General features: G+C 50.6%; 1 protein-coding gene and 1 long non-coding RNA gene across 3 annotated transcripts in view; one reads left to right on the forward strand and one right to left on the reverse strand.

Moving 5' to 3' along the window:
- Window positions 1–925: 925 nt before the first annotated feature.
- The window catches only part of Map3k14 (mitogen-activated protein kinase kinase kinase 14), a 49,248-nt gene continuing 27,834 nt past the window's right edge, over window positions 926–22,339 (reverse strand). The window contains exons 7-16 of one of the 2 annotated variants that reach the window (XM_006970560.4): window positions 14,782–14,911; window positions 14,438–14,569; window positions 13,797–13,901; window positions 7,647–7,810; window positions 7,163–7,313; window positions 5,786–6,136; window positions 5,448–5,554; window positions 4,958–5,102; window positions 2,754–2,854; window positions 926–2,444 (exon numbers count right to left, since the gene is read on the reverse strand). In XM_006970560.4, coding sequence (XP_006970622.1) covers window positions 2,280–2,444; window positions 2,754–2,854; window positions 4,958–5,102; window positions 5,448–5,554; window positions 5,786–6,136; window positions 7,163–7,313; window positions 7,647–7,810; window positions 13,797–13,901; window positions 14,438–14,569; window positions 14,782–14,911 — 1,551 coding nt within the window. In that variant the 3' untranslated portion in view covers window positions 926–2,279. The remainder of the gene's footprint in view (window positions 2,445–2,753; window positions 2,855–4,957; window positions 5,103–5,447; window positions 5,555–5,785; window positions 6,137–7,162; window positions 7,314–7,646; window positions 7,811–13,796; window positions 13,902–14,437; window positions 14,570–14,781; window positions 14,912–22,339) is intronic. The other variant, XM_042282922.2, reaches the window with a different exon arrangement.
- On the forward strand, window positions 5,020–6,234 carry LOC121831472 (uncharacterized). The gene is made up of 2 exons (XR_006074929.2): window positions 5,020–5,118; window positions 5,469–6,234. It is a non-coding gene; the product is annotated as an uncharacterized LOC121831472 (long non-coding RNA).

The raw sequence follows: 22,339 nt of genomic DNA on the forward strand, positions 1-22,339 counted from the left end.
GGATTCCTCCAAGGAATCTCAACCTAAGCTGTACACGTGTGCAGTGCACACACCTGTGCAGAGCTTTCCAGGGTGATCTTACAATTTTTTACAATTACATTTATTATTTGTGTGTGTGTGGACACTTGCATACCATGGCCAGTGTGTGGAGGTCAGAGGCCAGCTTTTGGGAAATGGTTGTCACCTTCCACTACCCAATTCCTGGGGGTCAAATTCAGAGAGTCAGGTTTGGTGTTAAGCCTCTTTACTCAGAATCATTTCAGCTGGCTTTAATTTTTTTCCCCTAGCTGGACATGGTAGCATAAACCTTTATTTAATTCCAGCACTGAGGAGGTGGAGGCAGGGGGATGGGGTCTCTGTGAGTTTGAGGCCAGCCTGGCCCACATAACGGGGGATACACAGTGAGACCCTGTCTCAAATCTGTTTTAAAAACTTGTTTTCACTTGGAGACAAAGTCCCATGTAGCCCAGGCTGGCCTCAAATTCTTTATACATTCCAAGGCTGGATTACAGATGTGCACGGGCATAGTCAGCTCTTGGTAGGGACTGGAGCCAGGTCAGACAATGCACCTCTGTCCTCGGCCACCCTCTGCTCCATGATGGAGGGAAGTCATCGCCATCCCACGCCAATGTTCAAACTGGTACCAGGCAAGTCCTCTGGCTGCCAGGCCTCAGGGACCGGAGAGGGTGAGTGTTAGTGCTGGGACACGCAAGCCCCTCCCCTTCTGGTGCTACTGGGGGGCCTGGCCTTTGGCTTCCTCCTTTCAGCCATGAGTTGGGCAGCCTGGAGAGGGGAAGGACAAGCAGCCTACCTCAAGGGCTGATGCCGGTCCTTACCCCCAGCAATGGGGAGACTTGAAAGAATTCACCCCGACAGTTGTCAGGGTTGTGGGGTACAGCAAGCAGGCAGGCAAAAGAGACACCACAGCTTATAAACACCCAATCATCACCCCAAACTTTATTGCTTACAGAGCTCAGGTACACCCCAAATGCGGCACTGGCTGCAGTTCTTCCTCTGCTGGGGCCAGGAGCAGCCTGGCTCCTTGCAGATAGCTGGGTGGAAGCTATCCTGGCTGGCTGGGGGTGGGGGTGAGCTTTTCCAGAGGAGGGGGTCTGTGCGCCCCTCCCCACAACGATTCACAGTTAACTTAATGCTACATGAGTCCTAAGCAGCTACTCCAGGCCCCGCCAGGAAAAGCCTGGCTAGGGCAGTGGGGGTGGAGGTGCTCATCTTAAATCTGAAGGAGGCTTGAGACGGTCAAGCCTGTGTGGATGACAGGTCAAGACAGTCCCTTCCCCATCCCCTGGCCTGCTTGTGCCCATGCAGAGCCAATGCTCTGCTGGAAGGCAGCCAGAAAAGTGCTTTGAGGTCATCAGAGTGCAAAGTGCTGCTGGCAGTGTCTTGCCACCACGAAGCTGGCATGCTGGGTACCCACTATGTGCCCTGGAGGGTGGCGAGTCCTGCATCTGTGGCGTTAGCATCTGTCATTTGCAGACTATTCCTGTCAGGTGGGTCTCATGTCATCCTTCAGTTTCACAGATGAGGGACTAGAGTGCCAGCTAGCCAAAAGGTAGGCCTCAACGAGGCCGGATGCTCTGAGGAGGAGTGGCCAGCAGCCACAAACGTGAGGCCTGAGGATCGCATTTCTCTTCACTACCTTCTGTGGTCCTTGGTTGAACAAGGAGCTCAACTCAAGACCTGGGCTGCATTCCTGCATAACCTGGAGGTGTGGTGCATTCTACCAAGGTGCTAGCATCCTTCCTGCCTGCTGTCCCATACTAGTCGACGGCCAGGGAGACCAGACAAGGGGTCAAAGGCTCCCCAAGCCCCTGAGCAGGTACACCTGCTGCTTTTCCTGTATGAGCCGGGTGGGAGCCCAGCTCTTCTACCTTCCTAGGTACCTGCTCTTCTTGGCCCAGGCTAGACGCTGCCCTCCAACTGCTGGCAAGTGCTGACTGATCCATGGGAGTCTGGCTACCTTGTTCAGAGCATCACAGAGAGCACTGGCTCTCTTCCTTGGGGGATGAGACCCCAGTCTTGCTCCTCGTCTCCTCATGAGTGAAGGGTTTCTCCTGCCAGAGGCCAGCAGCACTCAGGAGGCCAATCCTGGGAGGTGCTTTATCTGCTCCTGTCGCTGCTGCAAGCCCTGGTCTTACTGCTGAACAAGGACTGGCAGGTCTCCCTGAGCAGACTCAGCTAGCGTCCCAGGGCAGCAGTGAACACTGAGATTCAAAGGAAGCCTGCTGTGGGCAGGGTGGAGCTGGCGGTGGAAGACAGGGCTAGGGCCGCTTCTCCAGCTGGCCATGCTTGACCCTCCAGCTCCAGGCAAAGCTGCCGTCTGGGGCCAGTGTGCACTGCAGCTCAATGCCTGAGTCTGGCACCTCCATATCATAGCGAACAGGCTGTCCATCTTTGGTCACCAGGCTGAAGGCTGAGGCTGGGATCTGTGGGGAGAGCAAAGAAGTGGGGTGAGAACCCAGAGTGTAAAGCTGATGGTCCCCAAACACGCTCGGAGACATCTGCAGCCAAACAAGCAGCCTGGAGAGAGCACTGCCTGTCCTTCACTCTGGAGGACTTAGAGAGTCCTCCTTCCTAGCCCAAGTTCAGAGATCCCCAACAGCCCCTGCCTGTCTTGCCCTGGGCCCTGGAGGACAGCTAAGCCATAGGCCACTATCTCCCAGGGCACCATTTCTACTTATTTGAAAGCCTTCCCACTGGAGAATCCAGACCCTAAGTGTGACCTGTGTCCGTACCTGGCTGCTGATGCCAGTTGCAATGTCTCCCACCTTGACCCGGTGGAATTCCCGGATGTGCAGGTGTTCGCCATTGAGAGACTGTATTTGGATCTTGACACCTAGAAGGCAGAGGTTGACAGTGAGGGCAGAGCCGTGGCTGGTCACCCAGAGCAGGGACCCAGCATGGGCAGGGCCAACCTCTGTGAAGTCACTGCCCTCAGAGTCATGGAGTGGAGCATTCGGGCCGGGGTGAGCAGCAGAGAGAAAATTCAGGTTAAGAGGCCATAATACTACACAGCACTTCCTGGCCGGCAATGCCTGGAATTTGGCCTGCACCTTGTTAAGAGCTGAGGTCAGCTCCCAGGGGGAAGAAACATTCTACTCTGGATCTACAGCAAAAAGGCACTGAACACAAAGGACCCCTCCCCCTGACCGAGTTACTGGTTTATCAGCTGTCTGTCTTTCTACTCTTCATAATTCCTTCATCTAGATTTCTTTTTCTCCCCATTTTTGTCTTGTTTAGTTTTTTAAGACAGGGTTTCTATGTGTAGCCCTAGTTGTCCTAGATTTCACTCTGTAGACCAGGCTGGCCTCGAACTTACAGAGATCTGCCTGGCTCTGCCTCCCGAGTGCTGGGAGGCGTGGACACTGCCTGGCCTCTTCTCCTTTTTGTTTTTAGTTCAGTCATCTGAGGCAAATGTGATAACATGTAGCCATTTTAAAGTCTTCTACAAACGAAGAGCATAGACTAACTTCTTTTAGTGTAACACGTTCAGGCTGGGGGATGCTCAGTGGTGGAGCCCTTACCCAGCATGCACAAGGGCCCTGAGTTCAATCCTCAGCAACACAACAAAAAGACCAAGCATTAATCTTCTCCAAAATGACATTAACTGAACCCCTCTGTGAAGCCCTCTCTTTTATGAGGGGTGGCAAGTGACTGTCATTTCAAAGTTCTTTCCAGTTGATGTACTCCTGACTACAAGAAAGACATTTTTCTGTTAAAATGGGTAAACAACATAATGAATTGAGTGCAATTTTAGTTTCCCAGAATCCATTTGAAAACATCTAAGGAAAGGGCTACAGGTGTCTCCACTATTCAGAGAGATAAAAGACCCCTGTCCCCACTGCTTCTGTGGCAGAGTGTCAAGGACGTCAGACAGCCACCCTGCCACTGAGTATCCTCTAAGCCCTTGTGAGTCCCTTCATGACAATGCTGGGCACAATTAAATATTTTTTATATTTATTTTTCTTCTTTTTTGATACAGAGTTTCTCTGTGTAACAGTTCTGGCTGTCCTAGAACTTGCTTTGTAGACCAGGCTGGCCTCGAACTCACAGAGATCAACCTGCCTCTGCCTCCCGAGTGCTGGGATTAAAGGCATGTGCCACCATGCCTGGCAAATTATTCTTTAAATAACAAGCCAATTCCGGAAAATTCAAGACCCAACAGAGACTTTTCTTTTAATACAGAAGATGTAACAGATAAGTTAGGTTACCCCTCTTGACTCAGTAAAGGTTTTATACTTCAATAATGCCAGCCTAACCTCACACTCATTTCTGATGAATTGTGAGCATTGGTTCCTCTGAGTCACATCATCCCAATTTTAGTCCAGACAGGAAGCAAGCTTGTCATGCTCCCATTCTCTTCGACATTCTTAAATTAGACTACAGGCAGCGTGAGGATCTCTGAGCTGAAGTGCTTTGCCATGGTCCTGGGGCCTGACAGCGAGTCACACTGACCCTGGCGAGGGCTAGGACCTATGAACTGATGAAGCCCACCTCCAACAGAACAGTGCACCCAAGCCTGAAAATGGACATTTATGTGTCTCCTCATCTTCTAACTTCAGATCCCCAGAGACGATGCCAACAAACTCACTGCTGACTTCTTGGGTATTTTCCTTCCTTCCCCATCAGCAGGCATTTAGCTACTCAGCTTCTGGCCCGAGCCCAGGAGAGGCCATTTTCCTCCCCATTCTGTCGGGCTTCCGCACCTCCACTGGTAGCCAGTGGGGGAGCATGGCTCTCCCCTCATTATCTGGAAAGCTTTGTGGGTGGTCAGGGCTGTTCGTCTAAACCCAACTTTCCAGGTACAGATGTGAGGTTCTGGGTGGCAGACACCTTCCTCCCTGACCCCTCTGTAACGGGGAGAAGCCAATGAACTCTCTCCACCTCTCCCAGGTCTTTGGCAGGAATGGGCTGGCAAGAGGGGATAAGCGGACCATACCATTGAAGTAGCTCGGGGTGTCTGTGGGCCGCCCCCGGGCCAGCACCATGTTGCAGCTGGAACTTCTTGCCTCTGCCTGGCTGCTCCAGGAGTGCACGCCGGAACTCAGGGTGTCGCGCGAGCTCTGAGAGGCCTTGGATGGGTGCTGAACACAAGAGCAGGTACAGACTCCTCAGCACAGTTTCCTGCACAGTGCTCAGGAAACTGTCTCTGGCCTCGGTTTCCTCTGGGACAAGAGGACCTGGGCCTCTCCTAGGGTCAGGACCTGCCTGTCCTAGGCTACATGGGGAAGGTGCATTTCTGGGTGGGACCAAAGCTACCACCCAGTTTCCCTACTAACTACAACTTTTCCTGACTCCCAGGCGTGTTGAAGGCATGCTGTCTTGGTCTGGGGTGCAAAGACCCCTCCAAGAAAGGAGGGGGGACCTCACTGCCGCTCCTCTACCTACAGCTTGCACAGAGCCCATGCCCAAGCTGTTCATCAGCTCACCTTTTCACTGTCCTCTGACAGGGAGAGGCTGTCGATGCTGAGGCAAGAGAGAATCTGTTCCTGTTCCTCCAGAGAAAAGGGCTGTGACAGGCTGTTGAGAAACAGTTCTGCAGGGGAGGAAGAGGAAGATGGCCGTGAAGGGCTGGAAAAGTTGACGTTGCTAGGTTCCCAGCATTCCTCCTGCACAACCGGCAGGAGCCGGCCTGCTGGCAACGGTGGAAAAGAGGCTGGGAACAACAGCAACAAAAATCCTGTGTTTGTGCGCGCGCGTGCGTGCGTGCGCGTGTGCGTGTGCGTGTGCGCGCACGTACGCGCATGGCTACAGCCAAATGTCGTACCTATCTCCAGCTGTTGCAGCTCCAGCTCTGGAAAGGTTGCCCTCCGGTCTGGGAAGCTGGGGCCCTTGGCAGGGGCTGGGTCCAGGGAGGACAGAGGCAAGGGTTCCCAAGTGCCAGACTCCTCCTTGCTCAGGTTCAGGGCTGGAGCTCTGCTCTGTTCTGGTGGTTCTGGCGGCAGAGGAGGCTGAGGCTCAGAGGCCCCGTCTGTGCTGGCCTTGGATGGTGTGCTGGCCTTGGATGGTGGCTTCTCCCTTGGTGGGGTGTGGAGGGTCTGGTGGCAGGTGGCTTGGTCTGGAGGTGGAGGTCTTGGTTCTTTATATTCTCCTTTCCAAGGGCTTTTCAGACCTCCCACTGTAAGGGAGAAGGCACCAGAAGTGAGACGGAAGTGTGCAGGCATGCAGACACCAGCCCAGGCAAGAATGGCCCATCAATTAAAAAGAATTAAATTATGTGTGTATGTATGTGTTGATTATGTGAGTGCAGTGCCCACAAAGTCCAGAAGAGGGCATCATATGCTCTGAAGTTGCAGCCACCATGTGGTTGCTTGGAATTGAACTCAGGACCTCTGGAAGAGCAGCCAGTACGCTTAATTTTTTTTTTTTTTTAAGACAATATCTCACTCTATATCTGAGGCCTCAAAGTCCAATAATCCTCTTTGCCTCTGCCTCCTAGGTGCTGGGATTTCAGGCATGAGTCATCACACCCAGCTTAAAATGTGTGCTGCTTTCATTATTGATTTTTAACTTGCAATAGAGCTCTTATGCTCCAAGCCTCCTCTTAGGGGTTCTGTTCACTTATAAGGCACTCACTGCCTATAGCGTTCAGATCAGTTCCTGATATTCTGAATACTTAGTGCTGGGCGATGGCTCATTCCCCAGCCTTTCCACCCTCCCTTGAGGGACTCCGAATCACGCTCACCTCCCCCTAACAACAGGGCTGTAGTGCACCAGGAGCGGAGGGGTTGGGTCCTGGGTGTGCAAAGGTCTGCCCGAGTGCTAACAGGTACCCTCCAGCATGGCTGCGGCCCCGTCTATGCCCTCCCCGTGCCCAGGCGTCTTGCTACCCCACAGTTCCACCAGTACTTGCTGCTACCAACTTTCTGGTTCTTTCTGGCTGAGTGGCTATTGGATGTGCGTGGTTCTAATTCGCACTGAGTCATTGTTCCATGTCACACAGTCCCTCTTCCTCGTCTCTCAAGTCTGACACCGGCCTCAAGCACAGGGACTCACTGCCTCTCACTGCCTCAATCCTCCCAGCACTGGAGGGAAGATGGGAGACCGAGGCTCTGAGGCGCTGTTTCTCTCTTTTGACGTCTCGGGCCTGACCTTCCCTCTGCCCACGGCTTGCCATCCGCCCAGGCAGACAAGGCTCTCTTACCTTGCTGTAATGCCTGGCTCACCTTCCCCCGAAGCTCCATGGCAGAGGCTCGGTGGACAGGCTCTTTCCTCAGCCCCTCTTGGATGGCCTGGGCTGTGAGGGGTGCGCAGGAAGGAGGAATCTCCCTCACGGGTGGAGGCTCGCTGGCAATCTGGAGGCCAAAACGCAACATGCAAGACCTGTTTCCTTATTTCCACTAGCAGCCTTACCCTTTACTCTCCCCCAATCCTATGCCAGCTTGGGGATCTACCCCAAGAAGGGAGAGGGCTGGGCCAGTGGGGAGAGTCTCCCTAGAAAAGGGAGACACGGATCCAAATAGGGCAGGACATAGTCTAAAGGAGCTGGTAGAAGCAGCCCAGGGGACAGGCAGAAGACACCTTCCATTAGTCACATCTGCCATGGAAGAAAAACCCTCACAAGCCTGCGGCCTAGATCCACGGCCCTGCTGGCCTCCCCTCACAGCTGTTTTGTGGCAACCACTGACCTTGAGACAGAGTGGGCCTCGGAAGTACTGAGTCCAGGGGTGGCAGCCATTGAGCATGTGGAGCATCATGCAACAGCTGCTCCAGATGTCCACCTTGGCATCGCAGGGCTTCCCCATCACCACTTCTGGGGCCATGTGGGTCTCTGTACCAGGAATGTAGTCCCCTGAGAAAGCAGCACCAGAGATAGAACCATTACGTATGAATTCAGTGGCCACAGTACTTAATTCCTGGGTTACCCCAGATAAAGTACTTTAAATTAAAAGTAATTACATTGTTATTGTGTGGATGTGTGCACATGCATATGTGCCATGACATACATGGGGAGTTCAGAGAAGAGCTGTGTGGAGTTGGTTCTCTCCTTCCACCTTTCCGTAGGTTCTGGGGACCAAACTCAGGTCACCAGACTTGCAGAAAGTACCTTTACCTGCTGAGCCATCTCACTGGACCATGGCTTTGCTTTTTTGTTTGTTTTGAGACAAAGATATTTTGAAACAGAGTCTTACTCTATAGCTGTGGTTAGTCTTGAACTCACAGCAACCCTTCTACTTCATCCTCTCAAGTGTGTGGGGACCTGCCCCACCGGGAACTTAGGTCACCTGTGAGAGGTGGCCTGGAACCGCGGAAAGGCAAGTGCGCACCGTTCGCCCGTTCCCCAGCCTCCCTCTTACCGGAGACAATCAAGAACTCGTTTATTGATGGGCAGTAAGCCTCTTTTATACCAGAAAACCTCAGAACCCTAGGAGGGGGGTGAAGGAACCAGCCAATCATTTTAAAGGTCACCCTATTTACAAGTTGTTTATGCCCTGACATCATCTCCTGTTTTTAGCATAAATAACTTGAGCTAACTTCCTTTCTCACTATTTGTCTTTAATCTCCATACAAACAACCCAAGCCATCCTTTGTATCTATTCTCTGTACAAACAGCTTAAACTAACTTCCTCTGGTACCATTTGTATCCACTCTCTGCACAAACAGCTTAAAGCTTAGGCTCTATTTATCTAAATTTCTCTCGGCACCCTCTTTGCAGCCCATGTATGCCCCACACAAGTGTTAGGATTACAGGCATGAGCCACTATGTTTACCTTGGCTGCATTTTTTTTCATATAATTAATGGTTTAGGAACGTCACAGCAATAACGCATACACAAAATAAAGACCACAAATCAAAACAAACAAGCTAAATAAACAAAACTCCAACGTGCTCCATAATAAAACCCAGGAAATTCGTATGCACAAAAGCATATAATTATAAAACAGTCAAATAGGGGCTGGAGAGATGGCTCAGAGGTTCCGAGCACTGGCTGCTCTTCCAGAGGACCCGGGTTCAATTCCCAGTACCCACATGGTGGCTCACAACCATCTGTAATAATATGATCTGGTGCCCTCTTCTGGCAGGCAGGCAAATTGCAAGCAGAACACTGCATACATAATAAGTAAATCAATCTTACAAAACAAAACAAAAAACCAACAGTCAAATAACAGCAGCCAGCATATATTGTTAAGTGGATGTCAACTTTTTTTCCTTCCAGTTTTGGAGATTGAATCCAGTGCCTTATGCATGTTTGGCAAGGACTTAACCATTGAGCAACAGCCTGCCCACTCTTCACTATTTTGAGACGAAGTTTCACTAAATTGTCAAAGCTGGCCTTGAACTTGGAATTCTTCTGCCTCAGCTTCCCAAGTAGCTGGGATTACAGGATTGACTAAAGTGTTTATTATTATTATTATTATTTAGTATTATTAGTATTATTTTATTATGTTAGACAGGATTTCACTATGCAGCCATGGCTGTTCTGGAACTTACTTTGTAGACCAGGCTGACTTTGAACTCAGAGAGATCTGACTGCCTCTGCTTCCTGAGTGCTGGGATTAAAAGTGTGTGCAACCATGCCTTGCTGTGGGATGTTCTGTATGTCCTGTGGGAGCCCTTCTTGGGTTCTTTGTGGCGTTACCCAGCAGGTCCGCATAGAGGATGATTAGGACCATGGGCCTGAGTGCAGGTGTCTGAGATGGTCTGCACTTGGCTGTGCTGGGGGATGGTCTGTATGTCAAGTTGTTCTGATTGATCAATAAATAAAACCTGATCGGCTGTGGCTAGGCAGGAAGGATAGGCAGGACTAACAGAGAGGAGAAATAAAAGGACAGGAAGGCAGAAGGACTGACTGCAGCCGCCGCCATGACCAGCAGCATGTGAAGTCACCGGGAAGCCACCAGCCACGTGGCAAGGTATAGATTTATGGAAATGGACTAATTTAAGCTATAAGCACAGTTAGCAAGAAGCCTGCCACGGCCATACAGTTTGTAAGCAATATAAGTCTCTGTGTTTACTTGGTTGGGTCTGAGCGGCTGTGGGACTGGCGGGTGACAAAGATTTGTCCTGACTGTGGGCAAGGCGGAAAACTCTAGCAACAATGCCTGGCCTAACAGTATTTGTATAATGGTGCTTTGGACTTGACATTTTTGCTCAGTATCTTGAAAAAAAAAAAAACAGTAGAGGCCGGGCAGTGGTGGCGCACGCCTTTAATCCCAGCACTCGGGAGGCAGAGGCAGGTGGATCTCTGTGAGTTCGAGGCCAACCTGGACTACAGAGTGAGTTCCAGGAAAGGCGCAAAGCTACACAGAGAAACCCTGTCTCGAAAAACCAAAAAAAAAAAAAAAAACCAAAAACAGTAGAAAGGATATTATTTTTGTAATGAATTATCAAAAGACTAATGTCATTTTAAGATAAATGTTTAATTTAGACCACCAGAATCGCCCACACAGCCTTTTATTACTACACTACCCATGCTGGACACAGGCTGAGTATCCTTATCCAAAGCAAGAGGGCAGAAGTAGTCTGGTTTTCATTTTTTAAATCTAGAAATAGCCGGGCAGTAGTGGTGCACGCCTTTAATCCCAGCACTCGGGAGGCAGAGTCAGGCGGATCTCTGTGAGTTCGAGGCCAGCCTGGGCTACCGAGTGAGTACCAGGAAAGGCGCAAAGCTACACAGAGAAACCCTGTCTCGAAAAAAAAAAAAATCTAGAAATATTTCCAATATGCAATGGGCAGGCAGTCTTGGAGATGGAACTCAAACTTGTATGACAATGATATGGGATATGGCCTTCTCCACATGATACTGTCCTGTCAGTGTGCCTAAGTCCGACTGCCACCCCAAAAGCTGCAACTTGAGAGTAATTTTGGATAGGGATGCTCAGACTTCTAATAGATTCTTTTCCCTTTGGTCAAAACAGAAGCATTTGGGGGCTGGAGAGATGGCTCAGCAAAGAGCGTTGGTTGCTCTCCCAGAGGTCTGCTGTGTGATATTTGGTGTTCTGACAAAGCTTGCCTGGAGATCAGAGGGTGGAGCTAGCCACTAGTGAACCAGAGAGGCTGGGTGGTGGCAGCTCACACCTTTAATCCCACCACTCAGGAGGTGGAGACAGGAAGTGATAAGGTGGGGCAGAGACAGGATCTCGTCCCTTTCAGTCAGAGGACCTGGAGAGATAAGGAGTCACTGGTATCTGCTCCTCTGCTTCTCTGATTTTTCAGGTTTTTACCCTAATATCTGACTCCTAGTTTTTATTGGTAAGACTAATTAGGTTCATGCTTCAACTGGCGCCCAACGTGGAACATGAAAATTCACTTTGCAGCCATGGGCACAGGCTGGAGCTGCATGTGGGGGCTCCTGTGGGAGTCACTGCCCAGACTCTACGGTTAACTAGTGACTAGCTCCACCCTCGGATTTCCAGCCAAGCTTTATTTGTCAGAACACAAAATATCACACAATAGAGGACCAAGTTCTGTTCCCAGCACCCACATCAGGTGGCTCACAACTGCCTAGAACTCCAGTTCCTGGGGATCTAAAGCCTTCTTCTGGCTTTCAAGGACACCTGCATACACATTTGCATACACACACATTAAAAACAAACCAAAAAATATAGAACTTTCTTCTTTTTAAATGAACCTTATATTCAGTACTCTTAAGTGGAAAAAGCAGGTTACAGAATTGAATGACAATGGCTTTAAGGAGGCATGAAAAAACTTACGGAATTATGTAAATTATTCATGGTTTACTCTTTGGAGAAGAGGACTAGGTAAGAATGCTTCCTTTTCCTTCTTTTATAACAAGTATTTTACAATGGGCATGGATTATTTTTACAGCTAGACTGCAGGGTATGAGACACTGGACTATTCACAGTAACCGAGATAAGGAACCAGCCTACATGCTTGTCAACAGATGATGGACAGAGAACGTGGTGCATGTGCACAGTGGAGTGTTACAGAAATAGAAGAAACCTTATCATTGGCAGGAAAATGGATGGAACTGGACAGTGTCATGTTAAGCAAAATAAGTCAGACCCAGGAAGACGAGAATCACATGTTTACATCACATGCAGACCTATATATATATAATATTATACACACACACACACACACACACACACACACACACACACACCACACAAACACACACACACACACACACACTCACAGGGTCTCATAAACTCAAGACTGCCTAGCACTTGACATGTAGCTGAGGATGACTTTGAACTGTTGACCCTCCTGTCTCGGTGTGTAAGCGCTCTGGGATTACAGGTACATGCCACGATGCCCAGTTTACAGAATGCTGGGAGGCCAAGACTTCACGCATGCTAGGTGGGCACTCTGCCCACTATGCTATGCCTCAGCCTTGGGATCTAGATTTAAATATAAATAATGTGTTTGTGACATGAAAACAGGAGGCAGTTGAGCTGGGTGTGGCGGCGCACACCTTTAGTCCTGGCACATGTGGGAGTCAGAGGCAGGAGGATCTCTGAGTTTGAGGCCAGCTTGGTCTACACAGAGAGCTCCAGAGCTATAGTGTAAACCTCTTTCAGAAACAAACAGGGGTGGCTGGAGGCAGGCAACAACTCATGAAAGGGGAGGGAAAGCCCAGAGGGGGGTTAGGGGGGCAAACAGACAGTGAGACATGCTTTCCCTCATACGTGGGATCTACATTAACTATACATATGTACACATGTAAGTGACAGAAGGGAGGGGCTGGAGAGATGGCTCAGTGGTTAAGGGGTTCCAAAAGACCTATTCAATCGTCAGCACCCCCATGGTGGCTCACAACTGTAACTCCAGTTCCAGGGGCCCTGGTGTCCTCTTCTGGCCTCCATGGACATCAAGCACACATGTGGTTCACAGACATACATGCAGGCAAAATATTCATATGTTAAAAAAAGAAAGCAGAGGGGCTGGAGAGATGGCTCAGTGGTTAAGGGCACTGGCTGTTCATCCAGAGGACCCAGGACCCACATGGCAGCTCACAACTGTCTGAACTCCAAGATCTGACACCCTCACACAGACATACATGCAGGCAAAACACCAATGCACATAAAATAAAAACAAATTATTTAAAAAAAAAAAAAGAAGGGGGACTGGGGGCAGGGAGGGGACCAGTGAGAGGAGGGGAGAAAGGATAAAGATTGGCAGTGCAAATAAGAGCAAGATAAAGTCACACACACACACACACACACACACACACACACACACACACACGTGTGAAAATGCCGTAATGATAATCGTATGTTCACACACGTGATAAAGAAGAAGGTAGAGCATAGGCCTGTAATCTTAACACTTAGTAGGCTGAGGCAGAAGGGCTGTGTGTTTGAGGCCAGCCTGGAGCACACAGTGAGACCATGTCTCAAAACAAAGCAAAACACAAAAAACCAAACCAAAACAAGACAAAAATCAACAATAAACTCCACACACAAAAAGGAAGTAAAAAATGTGAATCTTAGCTGGGCAGTGGTAGTACACGCCTTTAATCCCAGCACTCAGGAGGCAGAGGCAGGCGGATCTCTGTGAGTTCGAGGCCAGCCTGGTCTACATACTGAGTTCTAGGCAAGCCAAGGACTACAAAGCCTGGCCCTACAGTAGAGTCTAGGGCCTTCTGGGGCTTGCTGTGTAAGGTCACATGGTCCAGGAGTGTCTGACATCTATTACTGTATTTATGCACAACCTGAACTGTGATAGCCCAGGGTGGTTGTGGGGCTGAATTCTACTTGGGGACGTAAGGTGACCACAGCGGTTATCCCCACACGGAAAGCACGGTGGTACAAGGCTCATGTTGAGTGATGGCTACTGGCTACTGTGACGGTGAGGAGAGAACGGGGCCTTACCCGTGAGCAAGGACTTCCCTAGGCCGTCGGGTTGTAGGCACAAGGCATGGCCGAAGTCGCAGAGGGCAGCTCGGCTTCCATCACTGGACAGAAGCACGTTGTCAGCTGCAGGAGGCGCCCAGCAAGAGAGAAGAAGGGGAACAGGTGAGTCACTTGAGGCTCCAGGCCCCAGCCCGGCCCGGCCCGGCTTGACCCGGCCTCTAGTCAGGCAACTCTCTGGCCAGGCCTGCCCGGCAGCTGCTGCTTCTCATTAGTCTAGTTAGTCATGGAGAGCAGGGGGTGGGGGTGAGGAGGAGGGGTTGTCAGCTGAGGCTAAAGGTCAGGCAGCAGGCAGGATCTGGAGGGGGTCCACCGCTACCACACTGGCCCAGAGAGTGGTCTCTTTGGCACCCTGCCCTCTCCCAGAGGTATCAGTGGTCAGGAGTTTACGCTTCAGTTTTCTGGGAACAAGCCTGCAGACTACAGTGCTGGACTGCGGGCTGGAGAACATCATTCCCTACCCACTACACAGCCCTGTCAGCTGACTCAGGCACCTACACTGTAGATAAGTGGGCAGGCCCACAACTGGGAGGAAATCAGGCAGAAAGGCATGAAGCAGAGCCTGCTGGGATCAAGACCATGGTGAGTGACTAGGGCCTTACCTTTGACATCGCCATGCAGAATCCTTCGTATATGGAGGTATTCCAGCCCCTCCAGGGCCTGGCCCAAGTAGTACAGGGCTCGGTCCTCTGGCAGACAGCCCTTCTGCTTTATGAGCTGGCCCAGCGAGCCACCTAGGAAATGAACAGCCAGTCTTTATGTGGGGCTTTCCCAGGCTTCCACACAAGCCAAGGGCAAGAGCGAAGGGCAGGTGATGTGGGAGAACCAGATGTCACAGGGCTTGGAGGTCCAACACGGACTGACTAGAGACCAAGGTCAAAGTTGGGGTTAGGTTAACTCTTGGCCTTGAGTTTTGAGAGAAAAAAGTCAGGACCCATCTGCTTACCTTCTAGCAGTTCCATGAAGATGTTGACCCAAGACCCTTCTCTCACGGCTCCATAGAGAGGGACAATTCTGGGCGAGGTCAGTCCAGCACAGGTCACCAGCTCCTCTGCCCGAAACACCTCAAGCCGTACCTGAAAGACCCAGAGAACTCTGAGCAGGGCCAGTGAGGCAGGCTGGGGTCTACATCCTGCTGGTACCCTTGGTATTCCATGCACAGAGGCTAATGATGCTCCTGGGAGTGATGTCCCAGGCCAAGTGGGACCAGGTAGGCCTGCCAGGCCCTTGGGGACTAAGCTGTGTACCCAGGTATACACCCCAGGCATCAGACACCAGTTCCACAGTGCTGACTATAAAAAATAGTCACTCAAAAGCAAATTCTTCCAGGCTCCAGGAGTGCTGTTCACCCTCAATCTGCCAAATGCATTCTTTCCCTCCGAGCTCAACTGTCTGGACAATCTCTAGGCCATGAGGCCTTGCTAATCCTCATACCCACCCTCTAGCCTCGACAGGGCTTCATTATGTATCGTAGATTGACTTGAACTCGCAATCCTGCCTCAGTTTACCAAGAGCTAGGATAAGTGCATGACACCAGGCTTGATTCTGTAAAGAGCTGCTGGGTAAGTGGTTCTCAACCTGTGGGCTGTGACCCCTTGGGGCCGACTGACCCTTTCCTGGGGTTATCTAAGTCCATCTGCATATCAGATATTTATGATTCATAACAGTAGCAAGATTACAGTTAGGAAGTAGCAACGGAATTAATTTTATGGTTGGGGGTCACCACAGCATGAAGAACGGTATTAAAGGGGTGCAGCGTTAGGAAGGCTGAGGACCGCTGCAATGGATCCTCAGCATCCCTTGTAGCAATTTTGATTTTAAAAAATTATTTGTGTGCCTGAATGCATGTATCTGCTCTACATGCATGTAGGAGCCTGAAGAGAGCAGAAGAGGATGCCAGATCCCCTGGAGTTGTGAGGTTGTGAGCTGCCATGTGGGTTCTGGGAACCAAACTCAAGTCTTCTGGAAGAGCAGCCGGTGCTCTTAACCGCTGAACTCTCTCTCCAGTCCCCCTTGTAGCAACTTTTCTATAACTACCTGCATTTTTATATGTGTGTATGTATATGTATGTTTGGGAAGACTGACACTGGGTGTCTATCTCCATGCTTTCCTACTTTCTTTTCTTTTTTTTTTTTTTAAAGATTATATTTATTTATCATGTATACAGTGAGTGTTCAGCCTGCAGGCCAGAAGAGGGCACCATATCTCATTGTAGATGGTTGTGAGCCACCATGTGGCTGCTGGGAATTGAACTCAGGACCTCTGGAAGAACAGCCAGTGCTCTTAACCTCTGAGCCATCTCTCCAGCCCCATGCTTTCCTACTTTATTGAGACAAGGTCTCTGCTGAACCCAGAGCTCGTGAATTCTGGCTAGGTAGCTATCCAGCTTGCTGGGGGACTCAGGTCTCAGTCTCTGAGTTCTGGGATTACAGGTGGCCACCATGCCTGTCTGGCTTTTTATGTGGGTTCTGGGGATCTGAACCCAGTCCTCACGACGCAGTTCATCTGAACGATCTCCCTAGCCCCAGTTATTATTTCCCCAAGGACTAAGCTATCCTTGTAGACAGGCTTGCATTTGCATTACTGTTTACTGTATTTATATTACTGCAGCTACTTCCCCAGCATCCGAGTACAAGTGGGCTTCTGGGGAGGGTTGGCCAGCATCCCTCCTATTGTGATGTGGAAGTCTGGGGTCACCTATTGCTATCTGGGGGGATCTGAAGCATGGCATTAGGCCATGGACACAAGCATCTTGTGCTTAGATTCTGGCTGGGCTATTCATAAAAAGGTCACTTGCTTCTGTCAAGTGAGTCTCAAGGTGAATGGTGGGAGCCTGCTCCTGGGTGGTGTGAGGATTCAGGGAGATGGGGGTCTCACTCCATGCTTGGTGACGAGGACACGGGCAGAGCTGGCTTCCCATTTCCTCTTGCCAACTCAAAGAGAACAACCAGCTTACTCAACTCTTCCTATGTTCAACTTGCTGGCTGCTGCGGGGCCTCTGGAGTGGCACCACCAGGGGGCGACAGCAGTAACAGATTAGTCTGACCCAGCGTTTGCTTCCAGACTTGCTGACTGGGCAAACAAAAGCTCTGCCCATGTGGGGGTTTTGGATTCTTGCCTATCAATGGAAAATGTCTCTCTTCTAGTTACTTAAAGTATAATATCAAGTTATCAAGTGCAGTTAATCAGCTCACGTGAACTTTGACTTTTGATCCGTGTTTCCTCTAAATGGCTGATGAACTTGACTGAAACTAATTCACCTATGATTTTCAATGACAATATCCCTCCCCTAATCACTCCCAAATTGTGAGGTGAATGAAGCATCCTAGGGCTCCCAGTGAACCTAGAAGGGTACCACAGGACTCTGCATGAAAAGAAACAGGAATGCTCGATGCCTGTGGGCTCCTTGTTTGGGATGGCCCGGGTCCCACACTGACCACGCTCCTTTTGCTGTTAAATCCTCACAAAGCCAGGCATTTGGTGCTGGTGACATGAAGAGCTTTAGGGAAGGGCGGAATGCAGAGAAGAAATGAAGATGGGGTTGTCCACTCCGATTCTGATGTTTGAGAGCTGCAGCGTGCTCAAGAAGGACCACTCACTAACCACCAGGAACTCTGGAGGGAGGCTGGGTGTGGGTGTGGGTGTGGGTGTGGCGGCTCATGACTCTGAGGCCGGTATCAGCTATGTAGTTAGGGTTTACGTCAACTTGGGATACTCCGTCTCAACAACCAACCCTCTCTCCCCCCAAAAAAACCCACATATTTTTCTTTCTTCCAACTCATACGACTTGGTTTTCAATGTATGGTAAGTTTTAGGATATACCTAACCATTTAATAAATGTAAACAGCAGATTCAGTGAGTGGTGCATATCAAATGGCATGTACCTCCAAGAGCAGGACTGAAGAAGAGGCCTGGGTACCATGAAGATCTGACCAAGAGGGACCTCAACTCACTCTCTAGAGCTGCGGCTCTCAACCTTCCTAATGCTGTGACCCCCTCCCCCCAATTAATACAGTTCATGTTGTGCTGACCCCCAACCATAAAGTTATTTTCACTGCTACTTCACAACTGTAACTTTGCTGTTATGAATCACAGTCTAAGTATCTGATATGCAGGTGGTCTCAGGGGACCCTATGCAAGGTCACTCAACCCTCCCCAAGGGGTTACGACCCACAGGCTAAGAACCACTGCTCTAGAGGGTCCCAGCAATGTTGAGTCATTTCCAACATAGACCAAAGCTGATGGGATGGGAAATCTCAAAAAACAAGGTGATTCTGCAGTCTTGGTGAGCCTGAAGAAGCAGGGTACAAGGGACATCCATGAAGCCAGGTGGGGAAAGCCCCGCCCCCATCATGGCCAGACACTACCCCAACCACCTCTCCACTCAACTTCAGTGTTCTCATGCTCAGAGTGCCGGGCTGTGCCAGGCTGTGCCGGGCTGTGCCGGGCTATGCCGGGCTGTGCCGGGCTGTGCTGGGCTATGGGTGGGAAAAGATCCACTAACATACACCAGGCACTGTTCAGCACCAAGTGTTTTTATACAACAGACTAGGAAGGGGTAGGTCATCATTCCCATTTCACTGATGGAGAAACTGAGGTCAGCACGAAGAACTCATCCAAAGTCACTGAGAACAGAGTACCACAGCCAAGACTTTGGTTGGGGAGGCCTGACCCTAGAGCTGCCAGCTGCTGTACTGCTGGATGAGTTTTCCAGGCCTTGACTCCTGCATGTTTACGTATATTCAGCAGCAGTGCCTCCAGGGAGACACGCAGACACCACTGATGCACCGCCAGGCACAGAAGCCACTGCGCTTTGGTGCCACAGAGCCCAAGCCTGGGGACTTTTCCTTCCTCGAGACTCCTTATTTTCTTTAGCATACTAAATCTGCTTTTCTGTCAGATTTAGCATGCTAAAGATGACTTGGCCAATGCCACACTATTCCAGTTCTGTGACAGAGCCACAGGGAGGCTCCCAGAATTCCATGGTTGGGCCAGATGTCTTAAAAAGGGGGTCCAAGGAACTCCCCAAGTTCTGAAGATCTCAGGAATATCAACTATGGGAAAATGATTAACACAGAATGGGACACAAAGATGCCTAAGGAATCAGGGGTCCCCCATTTTCTCGTCCTCTTCCACACAGCCCCTCTTTGATCCTTGCTCTTAAGGGCTCATGGCTGACGCTGCTTCCATAGTACACCATGTAAAAGCCTGGGTTTGTGAAAAACTCTAGTTTTAGGCTGGGAAGCCGGCTCAGCAGGTGAAAATGCCATCAGAGCCGCGTGATGATCTGGATTTGATCTCTGAAACCCACATAAAAGGCCAGTGTGGGGTTGCACATCTGAGATCCCAGCACTCCTTCAGTGTGAAGGGAGAACTGGCTGGAAGCTGAGAGGCTGGGAATATAGCTCACTGGAATGTACTTGGCTAGCAAGGGCGAGGCCCTGGTTCAATCCTAACAACACACACACACACACACACACACATACACACACACCACATAGATACACTATACACACACACCATATACATACATAAACACATCACACACATACACAATCCCCTCTCACATACCACATATACACACACATCACACACATATATACACACCACATACACCACATAGACACACCATACACACACCATATACACACACCACATACAACACACACACACACACACACACACACGCACGCACGCACGCACGCACGCACGCACGCATGCACGCACGCATGCACACACGCACGCACGCGCACACACACAGTACATTCAGCCTTAAAGTGAAAGGAGAGAACCGGGTCCCAGAAGTTGTCCTCTGACCTCCACACACATGCGTGGCACACTCACAGACATGTAAATAAGGCTTCCAAACACTCGTTCCTTTGGGTCCCACAGCCCTGTCTGCAGTCTCTGCACAGTGTCTGGCTCGGAGCAGGTGCTCCATGACAGCTGGTTGACTTGGCCAATGCCACACTATTCCAGTTCGGTGACAGAGCCAAAGGGAGGCTCCCAGAATTCCATGGTTGGGCCAGATGTCTTAAACAAACAGTTCTTCACCCTTGTCGAGGGCAGACGGCAAGTGTTCTTTGAGACTCTGCCGAGTGATATGGTTCCTTTGCCATCAGACTGTCCATGCCCTCACACTCACTCTGGATCAAATTCCAAGAATCTGAGGATCCTGTAAATCCATCCTCTGCCAGGGAGAACTTATATATTGGTGGCTTAAAAAGCCTGACCGTTCAATGTGAACCAAGGAGAAATCCTGCCAGGATGTATTCCACTGGGGTGGAGTGGGGGGGGGGGATCAGAGTGGAATAACCTCTAGGATTGGATCTTATTTTCATAAGAGAAAGAGCCAAATTTATCCATAGTCTAAGAGGATAGACGACGGACGGCAGTTTGTCCTGAGGACAGGAGTGGAGAACAGGGACCCCGGTGCCGTCTGACTTCACTGATGGTGAGGCTGCACTGTTTCCGGTTAGAAGAAGAAGGGGCTGGTGAGATGGTTCTGCAGGTAGAGGTGCTGACTTCCTGCCAACCCCGAGTTCCAGCTACAGCGTGGAAGGAGAGGACTGACCATCCCGAGCTGCGCTCCGACCTCCATGTCTGCCCCATGGCATGTGTGCCCACATACATACACAAACACATGTCACAAAAGATTAAAAACCAAACCAAACCTCATATTAAGGGCTAGATCTGTGGCCAGTAAGCATATGACCTAAGCCCACAGATGTTCTAGAAGGAAGAGCATGGGTTTGCTGGTATTATGTAACTTCTCAGGTCTAGGATCCTTCCCAGGAGCACTTTGAAAGGGTTTGGGCCGCCTGAGCTCTGATTCCCAGACCGTGTCTCCTGTCTCTGCTCACCACGGCTTTGCCAGGGAACTCAGGGAACTTTCTGTGTATGCAGTATCTGAACCCAGGGCCTCGCTCTTGCTGGGCAAATGCCCTGAGATGATCTGTATTTCCCAGCTCAGGGGACTCAGCCCTCATGTGGCCTTAGAGCTGAAAACTGCAGGAGGAACTGCGGGCCTGAACAAAGGATGGGCTGTCTGCCCACCGCTAGCTAGGGAGGAGGGAGGGGCTCTGAATGTGGACAGCCAGAGCCCCAGGAAGTCCAGGCCTTCTGCCTGGAGCCTTTCCAACTGCCCTGGACCCAGGACAAGAGAAATGTATTAAGGTTGTTTACCTTGTTGCCTGGGACTGAGAGGACGCAGCGGAGGGACAGCTGAGAAGCTGGTGACTAAGCTCCCAGCGCTGGGCATCCATCTCTAGGACACTTCACACTCTCACCCACCTCCCACTGCCTCTTGGAAGGGACAGCTGAGCTTTCTCTGGTAGACTGGGGAGGGAGCTGCAGCTACAGAGGTCAGGCACGTGGCCCCGCCATCCAAGTGGAAGATGACCCATGCTGGCAAGACCTCAGTGTGTCCTGAGGGTGAGGATGGTGGCATTCGGTCACTTCACACAGTCTGTATGAAATCTGAGGTAAAACATACAGATTCTCCTCTTATCCCACTACCCTGAGGTTCAAATTCGACATCTACCACAGCCTGGGCCAAGTACAAACCCAGGAAATCAGGCTTATTCACATCCCAGCTGGAGTCGTTCCCAAAGACAAGGATGGCCATGATGGAAGGGGCAGGGTCCGTTCTGCAAGACGCCCAGAATATGCTGGGTTTGGGTGGTCTGATTTCTTGGTCTCTTTCCTTTTGGGGATTAGGGTGTCTGATATAAGCCAGTTATTCCCAAAGACAAGGGTGGCCATGATGGAAGGGGCAGGGTCCGTTCTGCAAGACGCCCAGAATATGCTGGGTTTGGGTGGTCTGATATCTTGGTCTCTTTCCTTTTGGGGATTAGGGTGTCTGATATAAGCCAGTTATTTCACCCGGTGGGCAGCTCCCCACAAAACAACAAAACCCCTCAAAACAAAATCACAACCCCCCTCAGCCAAAATCCCCCCAAATGATCTGCATAAATTCAGGTCCTTAGTCCTTTTGGTTAGGGACAAGCAGGCTTCCAATAGAGGGGGGACTTCCAAGGCCGGGTCTGAGGACAGATGCTGAGGAGCAGGGCTGACACTACCGAGATCTGTGCGTCTGCAGCTGCCCACTCCCACCTGGGCTGGGACAAGGCAACAGGCTTGAGGGGAAGCCTCAAGTTCTAGGGCTGCCTGGGCGGCCGCGGGCAAGCCACACGGGAGGTGACTCGAGCTTTCTCCTGCTCACCGAGACCTTAGGACAAGGATTCTCCCCTCCTCTCTTCAAAGCTATAGTCTGTGACAAATTTGGACCCCGATTCTGTCACCAGCCAGCTCCTTAATGTCTGGCTGGGCCATGTTTCCACAAGCTGTCTGCCATTCTCACAGGACTTGGCCATGGGAGGCAGGTTTAACATCCACTGTCTCACCTCCTCTCAGGAGACACCTGGCAGGTGGTGGTTACCATTTGAATCGCCTGAGCCGGGCCCCCCCATGTGGCAAACGGTTTTGTTCAGCAAGCACTTCCT

Source organism: Peromyscus maniculatus, chromosome 8 (genome assembly GCF_049852395.1).
Source record: "Peromyscus maniculatus bairdii isolate BWxNUB_F1_BW_parent chromosome 8, HU_Pman_BW_mat_3.1, whole genome shotgun sequence".
NCBI classification, from domain to species: domain Eukaryota; kingdom Metazoa; phylum Chordata; class Mammalia; order Rodentia; family Cricetidae; genus Peromyscus; species Peromyscus maniculatus.